General features: G+C 59.1%; 1 protein-coding gene across 1 annotated transcript in view; it reads left to right on the top strand.

Moving 5' to 3' along the window:
• The window catches only part of LASP1 (LIM and SH3 protein 1), a 31,043-nt gene that overhangs the window by 1,711 nt on the left and 13,354 nt on the right, over nt 1-15,978 (top strand). Inside the window, exons 2-3 of the mRNA XM_048050781.2 lie at nt 2,342-2,436; nt 15,620-15,704. Coding sequence (XP_047906738.1) covers nt 2,342-2,436; nt 15,620-15,704 — 180 coding nt within the window. The remainder of the gene's footprint in view (nt 1-2,341; nt 2,437-15,619; nt 15,705-15,978) is intronic.

Genomic DNA, 15,978 nt, shown 5'->3' with positions numbered 1-15,978 from the left:
CTCTGCCCTTCCGATGTTGACACCCCGTGAGAGGCGAAGGCACCGGGCAGTGCCCGTCCTTACCCCCCCCCCCGTCCCACCACCAGGGTGCTGTGCCACAGCCAGCTTCCGTGCTGGGAGTGGCTGGGGCTGCCGAGCTCCAAGCCCTTGTGAGGCTGATGCTGGGTGACTTTAAAACAAGCAGAAGCCGGAATTTGCCCTTAACTGTGTTAAACCTCATTACGAAAACCTCGTTATGAGTGTCCCCAGCCCTGTTAGTCTCTCCTGATGCCATCTTAATCCTCCGCCTCTCAGGTGGTGCTGGCTCCCAGGCGTGCAGCCGTGGTTTGCCTGCTGGGTGGATGCTTTGCAGCTGCAGCACGAGCTGCGAAATGGGTGCGGGACGTGCCCTGGCTGCGAGCCCTGTCCCTTGTCCGCCACAAGTGGCGGCGCTCAAAGCGCTGCGCGTCTGGAGAGCGGCTGGCCTGGATCGCAGCGGGCTGCTGCCAGTGGAGCCCAGCCTGCGGGCACGGTGTGCTGTGTGGCTGTACCTAGCGCCTGCTCCAGGTGCTCAGAGCACTTTAAGCTTGGAATTGGAAGCCCAGGGGTCGATGCTCCTGCAGAAAGCTCTCCGAAGCTTGTCCCCCCTTCTCTGCAGCGCTGCTGGAGGGTGAGTGGTGGTGGCAGGGGAAGCCTCTGTGGCTGCTGTACCTGTGCTGGCTGCGGCAGCCCTTCAGCCCTCCTCCTCGGGGCTGGCTGAGGTTCCTGGACCTGGTGGTAGCGCTGTTAGGGGCGAGATAACAATTCAGAGGCAGTAAGGCTCAGAGGTAGGGGCGGCTCTCCAGGCACCCCAGCTGCCTGCCCAGCCCTTGAAGGGCCCTGAACTGCCTCTGGGGTGGCAATAACTCAGCTGAAAGGCTGTAACTTTCAGGATGGTGACGACTCAGCTGTTGATTTGTCTGTCCAGTCTGAAAGCTTAGAGAAGGAAAAAAAAAAATCCCTGTGGGCTGGATGTGAGCTAGGGTGTTAGCACGGTGAGGCACAAGGAGTTTGCATAGACTGATGCAGCGAGAGCCGCTCTTGCTCGGCCGCTGCTAGCAGCAGGCTCTGGAGGAACTCGTGTAACTGGAGGAAAAGAACAAATATGTTGCTCTGAGCAACTGAAACGAGGCAGCAAATTGTCCTGCTCGGCTGAGTCATCGCCCGCGAGCGCGGCGGTGTTTGTGCTCGGGGTGTGGTACCTGGGGTAGGTGGCACAAGGGCTTCGGCCGGGCTCTGCGCAGAGCGCCCAGCCGGCGGTGCCAGCGGTGGAGGCGACTTTTTAGAAGCTTAAGGGTGGAAAAAGCTGAAGGTGGAAATAGCAGCAGCTGCTGCCAGCTGTTCTCCCTGTGTCTGCTCCGTGCACGCTGAGCGTAGCCTGACTCAGAGCCCTGGGTGTCTTACCGGGCTCGCTGACGGAAGCAGCTCTGAGCAGGTCTCACTGGGCTCCTTCCAGCCCAGAAACCCCTTGAGTCAGATGAGCTCTGAACGCTTAAAATGCTGCTTTAGAGCTCGGTTGGTGTTGCAGCTGATAACGTTGTGATCTGGGTTTGTCTCTACCCTGGAGTCCCAGTGTGCCTCCTGGCCCAAAGGAGAGCCGTGCTGCTGGAAAGCTGTGTCCGGACCTCAGGTGGGGTGAGCCCGAGGCTGCTGGAGCAGGGGCAGGGGGAAGAATGCAGGCACTGCTCCACCAGCACCAAGGAGCGCCCTACAGCAGCGGGGAGAGGGGGGCTGAGATGTATGTGGGGTCACCCGGCATCTTGTGGGGCTGTAGGGCTCTGCGAGGGCTGGGGTGAGCCACTGGGCCCGCAGGAGGGTGGTGAGGACCTTTGGGACACCTGTGTTGGTCCGTCTGCTTCTCGTGAGAACCTTTCCTTCGCTATCTTCATTTCCTTGGCTCAGCATCTCTGTGCAGCCTCACCTGACCTGCTCTTCTGGCTATCTCTTGGCTAACATCAGCAGAAAAACCTAAAGTGGTAACTTTGAAGCCTGCGAACCACAGCTGTTAACTCTGCTGACAGTCTCCCTTCTTGTGTTTGGCCTAGCCCAGTGAATTCCCGATCTGGAGATAAGGCAGCGTGCTGCTATAATGCTAAGCCATAAATGTTGCTGCCCTGTTGAGATAAGGCACATTGGCAGAGGGGGATTTGCTTTGTCCTAAACTGGTAAGAGAATTATTGTCTGTCCGTGGGTTTTGCTGGGGTTGGGGATGTCAGCACTGTCTCTCAGCTGAAGGAGCCCGAGTTTGAATTACACAAAGCAGGGCCACGTCCCATCAGAACAGCAAGTCACTCGTGCTAATGCTTCTCTCATCTGTTTCCAGTTCTGGCATAAAGCATGTTTCCACTGCGAGACCTGCAAGATGACCCTAAACATGAAAAACTACAAGGGCTACGAGAAGAAGCCGTATTGCAACGCGTGAGTATCTGCTGCCGGTTGGTGCTGTGCTGGTGCTGGGTCTGCGCCGTGCTAAGGGGATTGCTGGACCCTCTGGGTCTGGGGGTGCTGAGGGGGTTGTTGGACCCTTCTCCCTCTCAGACACTGGTCCTCATGTCCTGAAATGTGGGGCACAGGGAGCCCCGATCTCGCTCAGCAGGAGGGGTCTTTCCCCACTGCTCTGCAGCATTTCCTGGGGGTGCACGTGAAGCTCCAAGTGGAGGGGGGATGCAGGCCAGTTAGATGGGGTGACACAGGCTGGTTAGAGCCCCATTAAACAGCCTTTGCCACCATAAATGCCAGCCGATGGCCTCTGCTCTGAGTTCCAGCCTGGGCAGACAAAGGGTGGATAAAATTCAAATACCGGCAGGCATTTAGGTGGAGCTGCTCTTAACCCGCATCCCTGCGGAGAGGAGGGGAAACGAGAAGGTGCTTGTTCCCCCAGTTGAAGGCAGGTGCCTGGGGACAGAGAAATGGGACACGGGGGTGTCACTGCAGCTTGTGCCCTGCTAGGATGGGAGGTGACAGCCAAGTGTCTTCACCCTCGCCTGCTGGCACGTGCCCTGCGGAGCAGCCTGTGGGGCAGGTGCAGCACAAGTGTCTGGCTGCACCGCTCCTCAGCTCACTTCCCTGCTTCTCTTTGGTGCTTGCTGGCCCCCACGATTGTTTTTTCTTCTCAAGGGAAGACCCTTGATTGTGCGTGACAGTGGGAGAGCGCTGACAAACAGACTTTCTGAGCAGTAAGGGGTGACTCCAAGCCAGCGCTCCGTTCTGAAGCTGGTTTTTTACTCTAGGAGGTCTTAAATGTGATGTGCCGTGCGTGGTTTGTTTGGGCAGGAAGCTTTGCATAAAAACATCAATGCTGTCTTTGTGTTGGGTTTTTAAAGTTCTCCTTAGTCAGTTCCTCTGCAGTTGATGATCACTGGAGTTAGGAGCTTTAAATGGTAACCCAGCCTGCTCGTTTGTTGAAGTCTAACAGAGATAGCTGTCTGGGTTCCGGGGTTGGGTCATGGAAGCTAGTCCCTACCCAGTTCATAGGTAAGTGAAAGTGTGCTTGCTGTGCATGTTAATGTGTATAAAGCAGCTTTGCGGTAAGATTTTTGCAGCAGCTTCTTATATATTAACTGGCCTTAGAAGGAAAATTAGATAATGTACCACTAAGCTCTTGTACAGCAGGTTCCATTCACAGAGTACTTTAAAAACTGTAATCCTGACAACATCCTTGTAAGATGGGTATTAATCATCTTAGTGTCTAAGAATGGAAAGGAGAAGCAATAAGTTCACCAGTCAATGGTGCTCTGGCGAAAAACTTCCCCTTCAGCTCAGTTACTGCTGGCACCACGTGCTGGCGGTGGGGGCTGTGACTTGGCTGTGGTGGGCAAACTCCTGCTGGACAGGGTGAGGCGGGCAGCGTCCAAGTCTGCTGGTAATGCTGTGTCCTGGGACCTTACCTCAAGCGCAGGGCGGCAACGGTGTGAAAAGCAGCAAATAGCCCTCGTTATCTGGTAGTGGGGGCCCCTGGCACTGGCTCAGAACTCCTGCTTTAAAGGTGAAAGGGAAATCCCTGGGGTAATGGCATGGTGCGGGGGGAGCACGCAGCCTGAGGGGACTGAGCTGCTGGGGCTCCCCAGCACTCGTTCCTTGGCTGTGGGGTCCCCAAATCTGCTGTGGCGGTGGAGCAGCCAGTCCGGGATCCGAGAGCTTGGGGCCTTGGTTTGCAGCAAGCAGCAGGTCTCTGCAGGAGCTGATCCCCCCCCCCCCCGAGCTCTCCTCATTGTCCTGAACCTCGTTGTCCTCACCTGCGCCCCGATGCCAGCGCTGGGAGCTCTGAGCCTGGCCACAGGCACGGCCCTGGGGTCCCTTCAGTGCTCTCCCTCCACGCTGCTGCAAGGGAAGTGGGATAATAATGGGAAATTCCTGAGATTCCAAGGAGTCTGCGCAACCCCGACCCATCTCAGCTTCTCACCCCCCTCTGCTCAGAGCTCCCTTTGATGCCGCTCGCTGCCTTAACCCTTCAGCAGCCTCTCTCCGGAGGCAGCTGCGTGGCTCGCCTCTACCCCAGGGCGCTCAGATGGCGCACGGAAACCTGCGTTTGGTTCTGTTCTTCCTGCTTGGCGTGGCTGTGCCTGGCCGTGGAGGGAGCCGAGGGCAGCTGGGGGCTGCACGGGGCCAGTGCCCATCGTGGGGCTCAGGGAGCTGCAGGCACAGGGCTTGTTCCCTCCCAGCCTCTGCCGCTGCAGCTGGGACCCCTGGTGCCCCCGGAATATCCTGGGGAGGAAGAAAGGGTTGGGCAAGGCGGGTGAGCCCCGAGCTGCCCCCGAGGGTCCCACGGTGTTGGGGCTGAGGGGCGACATCTTCTGTCCCTGAGCAGAAGTGGGGGGAAAAGCAACGTTTGTGCTGGCAGGGAGGAGGCTGCTTTTCTGAACATGCCCTAGCACAGGGTCTCCTCTGTTCGAGCTGTGGCCGTCTGCCAAATTCCGAAGTTTCTTTCTTCAAGAGAGCAGGAGGAAGAGGGCTGGGCTTCCTCCCCGTGTGACGCTGCCCCAGCAATAAATCTGCGTGCTGCCTTTCAGGAAGGTGGCTGGTAGCTGCCCCGAGGGCTCAGCTCCCCGTGCCCAGGGGGAGCTCGGTGGTAGATGCGACCAGGTCCTCAGCGTTCCTCTTGTGGCTTCGGCTGGGTACTGGGGTGACTGGCTGCTCACTGGGAGCAGCGTTTGAGGCTGGGCTCATCTTTTTATGTGAGTTCCTCTGCTTCCACCTCTTTCTGGTTCAAGGTAGGGCTGTATGCAGATAGTGTGAGGCCTCTGAGGGCGGAGGAGAGCTGAGCTGCGAAGGACAGGTGAGACTGCGTGGGTGTCCAGGGGACCAGCTGCTCCCAACTACACATTATATACAGGATTTAATTTCTGCTGCAGGGATAACGGAGCTGTGCTGCAGCTGGCAGAGCTGGGCCAGTTTCTTGGCTGCCGAGTCCTAACTGGAGGTGGTGCCTGCAGCAGCGCTGCTCTGGTCCTCTCCTGGAAAACCCCGGGGGCTGGCAGCTCCATGCCTTGCCTCGGCAGTCACTCATCATCCAGCACAAATTAGTGTCTTGAGAATCCTGCCTGAGAGTTCAAAGCAGTGTGTTTGGTCTGGGGACTTCGGCATCTTCACAGATGTCACTGGGTGTGGGAGCTGGGGTGGAAGCATCCCAGGCAGCTGCGGGCACCAGGCTCCTCTCCTGTGGAGGCAGGAGAGGTTCCTCTGCTCTGTCCTGGTTATGAGGTTGTTCTGCTCCTCTCCCTCAAGAGAACATCTAGACAGGGCTGGACTTCATCTTAGAGCGATGGGCTCACACGAATTCCTGCTGGAGTAAAAGCAATCCCTCTGGATGCGTCTCCCTGCTGGCTGAAGCAGGGCTGGCTGGAGGGGCTGCCCCTGCCCCGCGGTGCTGGGTGTGAATTTTGGGCAGGCAGGGAGTGATTGACCTTCCCCTGCCCCCCCGGGAGCCTGGTGCGGCTCCGGCATCCTCTGCTGGGGCTCGCACGGCCGTGTGCTGCTGGCCAGACCCTGCTTGCCTCTGATGTGCTGCTGGCTGGACCCTGCTGCTCAGCGTCCGGGGCAGAGCCCTGCAGGCAGGTGCTGTGCTGCTCCCCTCAGCCCCCTCGTTGGCAGGGGAAGGGGAAAACTTTTTTTTTTTTCCCCCCCTCCTCACAAAGGGGCTAAAGGCTATGTGAGACTGCCAAAAATATCTTACATAGGTGTGTCAGCAGGGTCCCCGTTCCCTCCATCTGCTGTGTTTGCGTGACTTCAGCGTCTCTTCAAGGAGATGCCTTTCCCTGCAATAAACCACACCCGGCGGTGGCTGTCCTCTTTGTGCCAAGTGTGTCTGGGGGGATCGGGGCCGTGGGGCCAGCGGGGGGGTCGGGGCCATGGGGCTGATGTGCCTTGTTGCCAGCCCCAGCTTGCTAGCAGCCCCCCGGCTCGCCTAGCGAGGAGCATCGCTTGGGCACGAGCCACAAACCTCCCACTTCTGGTGGCGACCCGAGGAGCCTCCCCGGCAGATTTCTCCCTGGTAACTTGATCCCCGCCTTTCCATTTGGAGCGAGCTCCCTGATACCTCTGGGGCTCGCTTCTCGCTTGGAAAAAGTTAGCGAGCGGTGGGCAGAGCTGCTCCAAGTTCCCCAACGAGCCAGGGATCTGTTCTTGGCACTCCTCGCCGCTCCATCTGGTAGCAGCCTACTACACTAATAAGTGATCCTCCGAGTTTGGGGGGGGGGCGGGGGGCAGGAAGGGAAAGAGGAACAACTGTGTTGCTGGGACGCGGTCCAGGTGTTTATCCCGATGCTTTATTTGTGCCGAGTTTCTGGATGAGAATAACTGGCTTTCTGTCTCGGTGCACACACTTTGTGCGCCGTGGAGCTCCGAGCAGGCACCGCTCTTTGTCCTGGTGTAAATGGGAGCTGGCCCCCAGCACGTGGTGGGTGCTTGGGGGGGGGACCCCAGGGGGGGGCTGTGGGGGGGGGACCCCAGCACGTGGCTCTAAGGAGAGGCTGGGGAGCGCAGGGTGCTGCTGTCACTGCTGGGGAGTTTGGGGAAGGGCCCCAGGCCCCTCTTTTGTAGGATGGGGGTGTGGTATATGGGAAAGCTGCCCCGTGTGATGCTGTCACGTAATGGTTGGGATGCTGCAAACATCAGTGAATCCTCTTTGGGCTGCAATGTCTGTCCCCTTTGGGGCGCGATGTCTGCTTTCCGGAGTATTTAGGAAGGGCAGCTTACTCCAGGTGCTCTCCATGTGCTTGGGATTGATGCAGGGACCTCCGGTAGCTGACATTATTGCTCCAGGCTTCCTGGTCAGTTCATGGAAACCCAAAATCCCTCTCCAGGGCTCTGCTACCTCCCCCCACCCCGTGCTCTGCTGCTGCCTCCTCCGTGGCTGGTGCCTGCAGTGTTCACGTCAAACCAGAGATGCCCCTGTGCGCGCAACCCCAAGTGTTTGCAGGTGGAGCCTCTGCAGAAGCGGGAGCCGGGGCAGACCTCGCGGTGCCCCTCTGCAGCTCGCTGCTCCCTCCCGGCTCCCCCTGCGTTGCCGGATCGCTTCTCACCATAGCCCAGGGCGTTCTCTCCACCCGCCCACCTGGTGAACGTGGGCTCCCTGCCTCATCCCCTAGCTGCCCCTGGCGCCTGGAGGAGGGGAGATGTGCTCCAGCTCGGGTAGGAGCTGTGTCAACAGGACGCTGCCTTATTGTTCAGGACAAAGCAGATGGCAGGTGAGCTTGTTCTCCAAGGAACACGATCCCCTGTAGTCAGGGCATCTGTGGGCCGGGGTCCTCCTGCTCGTGCAGCAGGCACCGTCTCCCCGTGCATGGCAGCAGAACCCAGGCGGCTTCCCCGTGCCCCCCGCAGCAGCAACGCAGCTCACCCCACACGGGGGGCTCGGGCAGAGCCCCTCGCCCTGCCCTGGGCAGGGGGCAGCACCCACAGAGCCTCGGGGAGGGTTTTGGCTGAGGCCGCAGCAAGGTCTGCCTGGCACAGACCTCGCTGCGTGGGGCGGGGGTGGCTGTGGATGGCTGTTGACTTTCCTGAACTTATTTATCTGAACTTATTTATCCACGCCTGGGGCCAAAAGCCTTGTGGAAAAAAACAGCACCGTCGTGACGCCTGCCCTGTTCCCATAAACAGCTCTGTAGCTCCTCTGAGCCCTGTCTGTAGTGGGGGGGGGTTGGACAGGCCCTGCTCTGTTTTGGGGGCTGAGGGATGGGACGGGGGCAGCGTGGTGAGCAGAGCCGATTCCAGAAGTGACTGCTGGCTTCACAGCTTGGCACCCCTTGTGCTGCTGCTTTCACTTGAAACCTTTCCATTGTGGATTGAAGCAGGTTCCCGAAGCAGGCTGCTTTCCACCCGGCAGCATTCTGCTCTGCAACACCCTCTGCTATCTGCTGGCAGAGCCCCTGGGGAAGGGGGAGAGGCGCGGAGCTGCCCAGCAGAGCGCTGCGCCCAGTGCTGTGCCCTGCTCAGCACCCAGGCAGCCGAAGGGAGCTGGGGGCGAGGGGGTTTTCCTTCTGCCTCCCCCAGCCTGGTGCCGGTACGTGGGGTTGGACGGTGGGAATCGGAGCAGCAGTGTCCTGTGGAGCGGTGCCGAGCTCGCACACCCGACTCTCAGTCAGGCTGCGAGCAGCTGCTGGGGAGAGGCGGCAGCTGCACACGTGGAGAGCTGGACCAGCCATTTTGGCAGCCTCTCCCTGAAAGTGCTGGGAGGAACTGAAATCTCTCTGCGCTGCCTGCTCTTTTATGGTGGGATGTTTGCAAGCCTCTTCTGCAAAGTGGCACGGTGCTGCTTTTATTTAAAAAAGAAAAAGTTTATTTTGTTAAGCCTGTCCCCAGGAATCAGCAAGTCTTTGAAAGGCAGGATGTGAACTTAAAGCGTTCTGGCAAGGCAGAGTCTATTACTTCCTTTGTTTAACTCTTCTTTCCCAAAACCTCGATGCAGCTGCACGAAGGCGGCCGTCGCCCCCAGGGGGGCAGGTCTGTGGGTGGGGAAGGGGCTGCACGTCCTCACCCAGGGCAGCACCGCTGCTCGCCAGGCGGATCTGCCGAGGCACTTGCTTAGTGCCTGTGCTTGAATAGAAGCAACTCTTGGAGCTAGGGAGGCTCTTGTAGACACTCAGCCATCTCCCGCTCGTCCTGCTGGGGACAGACACACGCTTGAGTCCTGCTGAAGGTGGCATATCTGTGTCCTGAAGCTCTCAGACTAGGGGGGGGGTCTCGGTCAAGCAGCGTGCATGACCAGAGCACTGCTTACGAGGTCCTGCAGCCGTGTCCCACCGGTGTCTTTACTGGAGAAGTTTAACTCTGCCTCCCAGCTCATGCGAAGCTCCCCAGGCTCGAGCCCTGCTGCTTGGGAGGGAGCAGAGTGGAGGTCCTCTGGGAGGGCGGCTCTTGGGGGCGGCCTCCTGGGCGCGGGGATGTGCTGGGATGTGAGCAGGCTGAATTTTGTGTTGGTCCGGGGCTGAGGTCGCTGGCACAGCCATCGCTGCGCTGGGTGCAGGAAGGTGGAACTGCTGACGGGGTTGTCTGCCTCGGGGTCACGGGAAGCCGGGGCTGGCACGGGGCTGATGCTGGTCAGCGCGTGGGAAAGTCTGCGCCCGCCGCCCCGCGTCCCTGCACCGGGAGCTTCCTGCCTCAGCCCTGCCTTTGCTTGTGCAGCTCTTTGTGGGGGTTCTTCGGAAGAACCGGGGGAGCTTTGTCTCCTCTGGCGGCACGAGGGCCCCGTAGTGGCAGGGGGGGAGACGGCAAAGCCCGCTGGGGGAGGGCTGCTGAGCAGACGGACCCTTATCCCATGGTAATCCTACAGCTGCTGTGAACAGCGGGGTGAGCTTCCAGGTGCCTTGGAGTTAACGCACCCAAGCAGCTCCTAATGCAGGAGCCAGACAGGCTCGGTCTGGCTTGCAAAGACTCCGCTGACCTGATTTAACAATGCAACACGAAATGCCTCGTCTCTGGCGGCCGTAGCGGAGCTGGAGCAGCCTCGCTGGGAGGGCTTGCAGAGGGCTTGGATGCTTCGTCCCCCCCCTGCACCTGCAGCCTTCGGCAGGGAGAGCAGCCCCGTGCTTCTGCCAGCCTGGGAGCAAAGAGCTCCGGTGCTGTGGTTGTGCCAGCCAGAGGAAAGAACCGGGGCACCTCTGCGTTAGCTCCCGTGGTGGTTTCTTCCTGGCCCCCATTTGTTCTGGAAAGGTTACTGGTTTTGTCTGGGCAGCTGTTACTGAGCAGCAGACTTCGCCCAAATGTCATATCGAAGGGTGCGTGGGACTAATTAGTTCCCATCAGTGTGTCAGAAGGATTGTTTGGAGCAGGGTCCCCTGTTTGTCATCGTGGTTGTCATCTTCAGAGGCCCTGGAGCACTGAGGGTTTTTCTGCTGGCCCTTCAGGGCTCGGTCGCCTTGGCTGCATTGTCAATTCAAGTGACTTTTGCTCCTTGCGTGCTTTTCTACCTGTTGGATTAACTTCAGAAATGAGCTTCTGGGGAAGAGCCGAGGAGCAAAGGGCGTCGGGGCGAGCGTGCACGTGTTAGAGGAGGACGTGAACGTGGTGCTGGCGTGGAGCTGCTGGCAGCAGCTGGACGAGCTCCTGCACCCTGCACCCTGCAGCGGCTGGCAGAAAGCCGCCTCCGTCAAGGACTTTGCAACCTCCGTGTGGCGCCGAGCCCGGTGGTGTCGGGGCTGCTGAAATTCCCCCTGGTTCCTGTTTTTTGAAAGCCATCTTGTGCCTTCAGCGCTGGTCCCTGCTTGTGAGGATGGTGCACGGTGATCGCACGGGTGCCTTTGGTGCACCTCTGGAGGCAGGCTGAGTGCTGAGCCCCCTCCTGCTTCCCTCCCCAGGACATTTTGGAGGCGGCTGGGGGAGGGCAGCGAGGACCCCCCTGCTCTGCTCCTTCCTTGGGCCTGGTGATGGGGAGGGGGAGAAGTGAGACTGCACAAGACCACCCCCATGGGGAGGGCAGGACCGGTCCTGTCCCATCCTCAGCACCAGATCCGCGGATCCCAGGGGAGCGGGAGCCCGGTTCCCACGCGCCCGCTGCCTCCCGCGCTCTCCCCAAACCCAAGGCAACTCGCTCGGTGCTTTCTCATTAAGATTTAATTTACTGCTGACTATTTCTGGGGCTGATTCTCATGCATATGAGATGGCTTTCCCCTCTCTGGCGTGTTGCGGGGATATGGGCGGCTGTGTTTGTGCTGGCTGAGCAGTGGGAAGCGCTGGCTTTGGCGGGGGGGCTGTCACTGCTCCTGAATCAGCAGCTCCTGGCCTTAAATTCCCAAAGGACTCAAATGCCTTTCCTTTACCAGGCGGATCTCATGAGCCACGCTCCAGAGAAAACCGATGCCTAATATTAAGGGAAATGGTTCAACTTGTGCGTTTCTTCCTGTGCCTCCCATGGACAGGTTGCTGCTGCCCCCCCCCAGCGGTCTGTAGGGGCTCAAGGCGCAGAGGAAGGCTGCCCCGAGCCTCGGGAGGGTTCCTCAAAATCTCACCGACAGAGGCGGAAACCTAATTCCGGCGTAGTCAGTGCAGGCTGTGCCTATCTCTTCCTCTCCCTCCCCAGGCTCTGCAGCAGGGCATGGACTGCTGTGGGCACAGCGCTCCTGGAAATGCAAGAAGCAGCACTGTTGGCTGTCTTGCAGAAGATTGATTTTATTTTTATTTTTTTTGCCCTATAGCTGTGGCTTTTTGGTTTCTCTGAGCTCCACGGGGACGGATTTGTGTCACTTGGTGCCCAGCCCTTGCAGCCACTGGGGCTTCCCTCCTCCTGCCCTGGAGGCTGCTGCTCGGACTCGCCTTCGGAGCGATATTGGCATGCCCAGAGCATCGGATGCGGTTGCCATGGGAATGGGATGATTTAGGCTCACAGCACCAGCAGACAGCACGGAGCTCGCGGGCCGTGGCTGAGCCGTAAATGCAGCTCGGGCTCGCTGGTGCGCACAACTGGAACCGTGTTTGCCCTTCATGGGAGCCGTGTGGCTCCGTGCCGCTGTCTGGCAGCGCTGACGGCCTGTGGCTCCATCCCACGGTGGGTCTGGGGCTGATCCGAAGCCTTTGAGACCTCATTTGCCAAATGGAGAATTAGCAGTCAGGGAGGGCGTTACGGTTTAACTGCATTTGTGCTTAAGAAGTGGCTTTGTTCTCTTTGACCTTGGTGTGAGTCAGGCGGTGACTTCCAAGAAACCCAAGCGAGGGCTGCAGGACGTGAGTAGCTTGGGTGAAACAAGAGCCGAGTCTCTCCCTGTCCCGCAGTGCCCGGTGAGCCCAGGCGGTGCACTTCCTGGGTTGGCGCTGCTGGTAACTAAGCCCCGGCTCCCTCAGCGGCTGCCTGATGGCACCCGGCACTGCACAGACATGCACGTTTGCTGCTCCTTACCTCTCCTCCTTCCCACAGCAGCAAGGTGAGCACGACCTCCCCCAACACATGCAGCAGGCACCACTGGGTTGCAAAGACGCATTTCTGGTGTCTGTACCCTCGTCTAAGGCCCGTTCCCCCTGATGCTCTCTATTCAAGGCATTGCGAGCATTACACCCAGTGACTGGTGCAACTGCAGCAGCCTTTATGCGAAGGAGCTTGCTAACCACAGGCTGGTGTCATGTACACAGGCACCCCCCTGTCCTTTGTCAGCCCCGCAGGCTGCTCATCCCTTAGCAGCAGACAGCAGCTGGCGTGGATTTGGTCCCAACGCGTCTGAGGCCGATTTGCTGCTTCTAAAATGTCGCCCGCGGGCGCAGCTCCGAGCAGTGACCGTAGCAGGGCCTTTGGGTGGGTCCGGGCAGCACCCACCCCGATGTTTGTGCTGCTTGCTTTAGCCGCTGGGAGAGCAGAAACGGTGGCCAGAACAGCAAGAGCTCTGTTTCCACGTGAGCACTTAAGTAAATGGCAAAAACACACCCGGTTCTGTGCTGTCTGTTGCTCCTGGTGAGCACTGGGCCCTCGTAGAGGATCGGATTTTATTGTTACCGGAGTCTCAGTGCCAAAATCTCCACAGCAAGCTGCGGGAAGCAGCGTGGAGAGGTATATGCCCTGACACCGTACCCCGGCGTGAAGCCTTTTGTGACGGTTCCTAGCAGTAGTGGGGAACGGAGCCCTAGCACACGGTATTATATCCCCTCTAATCAGATTAATCTAAACAGAGATTAAAGTATATCCTCGAAGCAGTCGGTGATCTGTTGCCTAAAACTGATTCTTGTGCTTTTCGGTCTCTCCTGTCGCCAGACGTTTGCGGGGGGCTGTGTAGGGTTGCTTTGGGCTCGCTTGGCACAGGTCCGGCTGCACGGCGCTCGGTGGGGGCTGGCTGGGATCTCACCGAGGCCGGCAGGACAGCCGGGCTGCCGTGGTGGTGTGTTTTTTGGAGGCTGCCCAGGTCTGTCCCCTGCTATCCCGGACGCTGCAGGGCTGGGGAGAGGGGAGCAGGCAGCGAGCTGCTGCTTGCTGAGTTGTCTTTTCCCCTTTCTGCAAACCACATCTGCATCTGTTTGGTTTCTGTGTGTACATGGAGGGTTCTTTATTTTTTCAGCGAGGCTCAGGAGGAGTCTATTTTTATTCTCGAGCTTCCTGCATTGCTGCTTTATGAGGTGTGTGCTGCTCTTGCAGGTCTGTGGCTGTGTCTGCTGCTGCCCTGCTTGGAGGCCAGCAGCTTTCGGACAGATTCTTCGACTTGCAGCTGGCTTTTTGCTAACTTACCCTCAGTTGGCCGCATTTTGGTTAGCCTCAGACAGAGGTGCTAATGCTGATTCTGTAAATAGATGATTGCTAACGCTGCAGCACACAAGCTCCTGGAGCGCAGCCTGGGGGCCTGAGACCCACAAAGTGTCTCATGGCCTGGGAAGGGGCAGGAGCCGTGGCTGGCCTGGAGCTTGCGTAACCCTCGAGAGCTTGGTTCAGCCACCGGTTGGGCTGTGCTGGTGGAGGTGTGGGACTTGGAGGCTGCCCGGGCTGGGTTACAGCCCTGAGACTGGGGTCAGCGCCACGCTAAAAGCCCTCAAACCCCCGAGGGGAGCCGGGCACCGTGCCCCGCTGCGAGGAGCCACAGGCCTCTGTCACCTCGAGGAGCCTCTCTGGTGGGCGATGGCTCGGTTGCCCTTTTCAGGAGGTTCTAACCCAGTTCTTGTGTTTGAAAGTGAAACCAGGCTGAAGCGGTGCTGTGCGGCGCATGCCGGGAGGCAGCGAGCGCGGCTCTGTGGTAAACACAAACCAGGGCCGGTGCGGCCTGTGCCTCCCGGCCACGGCACTGTGCTGGGAACTAGCTTCCTAAAATCCTTTTTGTGCCACCGTGCTGAGAGTCCTGCTTTAAATTGTGCAAAAGGGAAACCTCCGGCCCTTTGTGAAGGCCGTTTTTCCCTTCTTGCTCTCTGCTACTTGAGTTACAAACCCTAAGTGCTGCCGTGGGACGTCTTCGGTTTCCTTTCCATCCCGTGAGAGCAGTTTCCATCCGTTCAGTGTCAGGTTTCCTCCGTGGGCACTTCCCAGGGGGCTTGGTGCATGGAGCTTGACACGGGGGCGGCCAGCACTGAGCATCCTGCAAGTGCTCCTCTGGTGCAGAGCTTCCTCCGTGCTGCTCGTGGGCTGTGGATGGGGCAGGATGGTGGGGTGAGGGCGTCCCGCGGTGCTGAGCCTGACCCACACCGGGACCCGAGTGCCAAAGCATCCTGCTGTCAGACTGCTGCCTCTCGGAGGCATGAGGCTCCAGTGATAGCTGCTGCCAGGCTCTGGCCAAGCCCAGCGAGGGATTTCACCCACCGAGCACCCCCTGTTACAGCACTGCTTTGCCTCCTGCTTTTTCCACACCTCCTGGGGGTCTGGAGGTGGCCACGTGAAGGCTCCCAGTCTGCCTGGAGGGGCCTCGTAGCAACCTCCAGCGTTGGGATCAGATATTTACTTTCTGCCAGTGCTTGAGTTCTTCCAACTGCTAATTTATGTCCACAGCAAGGGCTGTGTGTGCTTTTCAGAAACTGCTCCATGGCACTTCAGAATAATAGCTGCTGGGCTCGTCGCCAGGCCGCGGCGGAGGTCTCCTGCCTCATGCTCCCATTTCAGGCATGCCCTGAGCGTTCACCGAACACGCAGAACTGGAGTAGATAAGAAGCACAGCCTGTGCCCCCAGGACAGGCACGGTTGTGCTGACATGGTTTATGCTGGGGCTGTGATGCTCTGCAGTCAGCAGGCCGTGGTGTGAGGTCTGCGTGGCTGAGGCTTCGGTAAAATCAGCAAGTGGAGTCACCCTCCTCCCTCTGACCCTTCCCAACAGAAACGGTGAAGCAGAAGCAAAGTCTTGTAAAACCAGGGCATTCGTAGCATTTACTTGGCCCGACGTTACCCTGAGGACTACTTAATGAAAAATTGAAGGTCTCGATGAAGATGTGCTAAGGTCTGTCCAGAAACCAGACAGGTACAGCCCTGGAAAGCCATTGCCCTCCGGGGGGGGAGGAAATCCTCCCCTTCCCCTTTTCCTGATAAAACTGCTGACGGACTTTAGCTGCAGTTAATGTGAGAAATGTGCCTGCTCTGGAGGTGCAGGCGAGCGCACCCGGTAGCCATCGCCACTGTCCCATGGCCGTGGCCCCGTGTCGCAGCTCTCATGGGGTCGGTGGGGTGGAGGTGGCCCGCAGCAGCACCGCAGGTTAACGATCTGCTTTCCCTCCCCAGACACTACCCGAAGCAGTCCTTCACCATGGTGGCAGACACTCCCGAGAACCTGCGTCTGAAGCAGCAGAGCGAGCTGCAGAGCCAGGTGAGTGTGCGGCCCCCTCCTCGCCCCGGGCGGGCGCGCTTCGCCCCATCGCGCCGCCGCCTTCTGCGCGCTGGTGCTTCCCCAACGCCCTCGTGCAGCGAGCTTGGGGCTGGGCTCCTCTTCTCGTGTTCCACACGTCTGAGCTTTTGCTGTTCTGTTCGTCCCTGGTGGTGGGAAGGGTCCGGCCCACGGTCTGCCTCTCCCAGTCACGTCCATGTCTTGCACTGTTTTGTTTTTTTTTTTCCCTGCTGGCACCCAGCAACACAATCAGGTG

Source organism: Anser cygnoides, chromosome 22 (assembly GCF_040182565.1).
Source record: "Anser cygnoides isolate HZ-2024a breed goose chromosome 22, Taihu_goose_T2T_genome, whole genome shotgun sequence".
NCBI classification, from domain to species: domain Eukaryota; kingdom Metazoa; phylum Chordata; class Aves; order Anseriformes; family Anatidae; genus Anser; species Anser cygnoides.
Note: the sequence above shows the minus strand (reverse complement) of the source record. Positions and strands in the feature narration are given on the sequence as shown.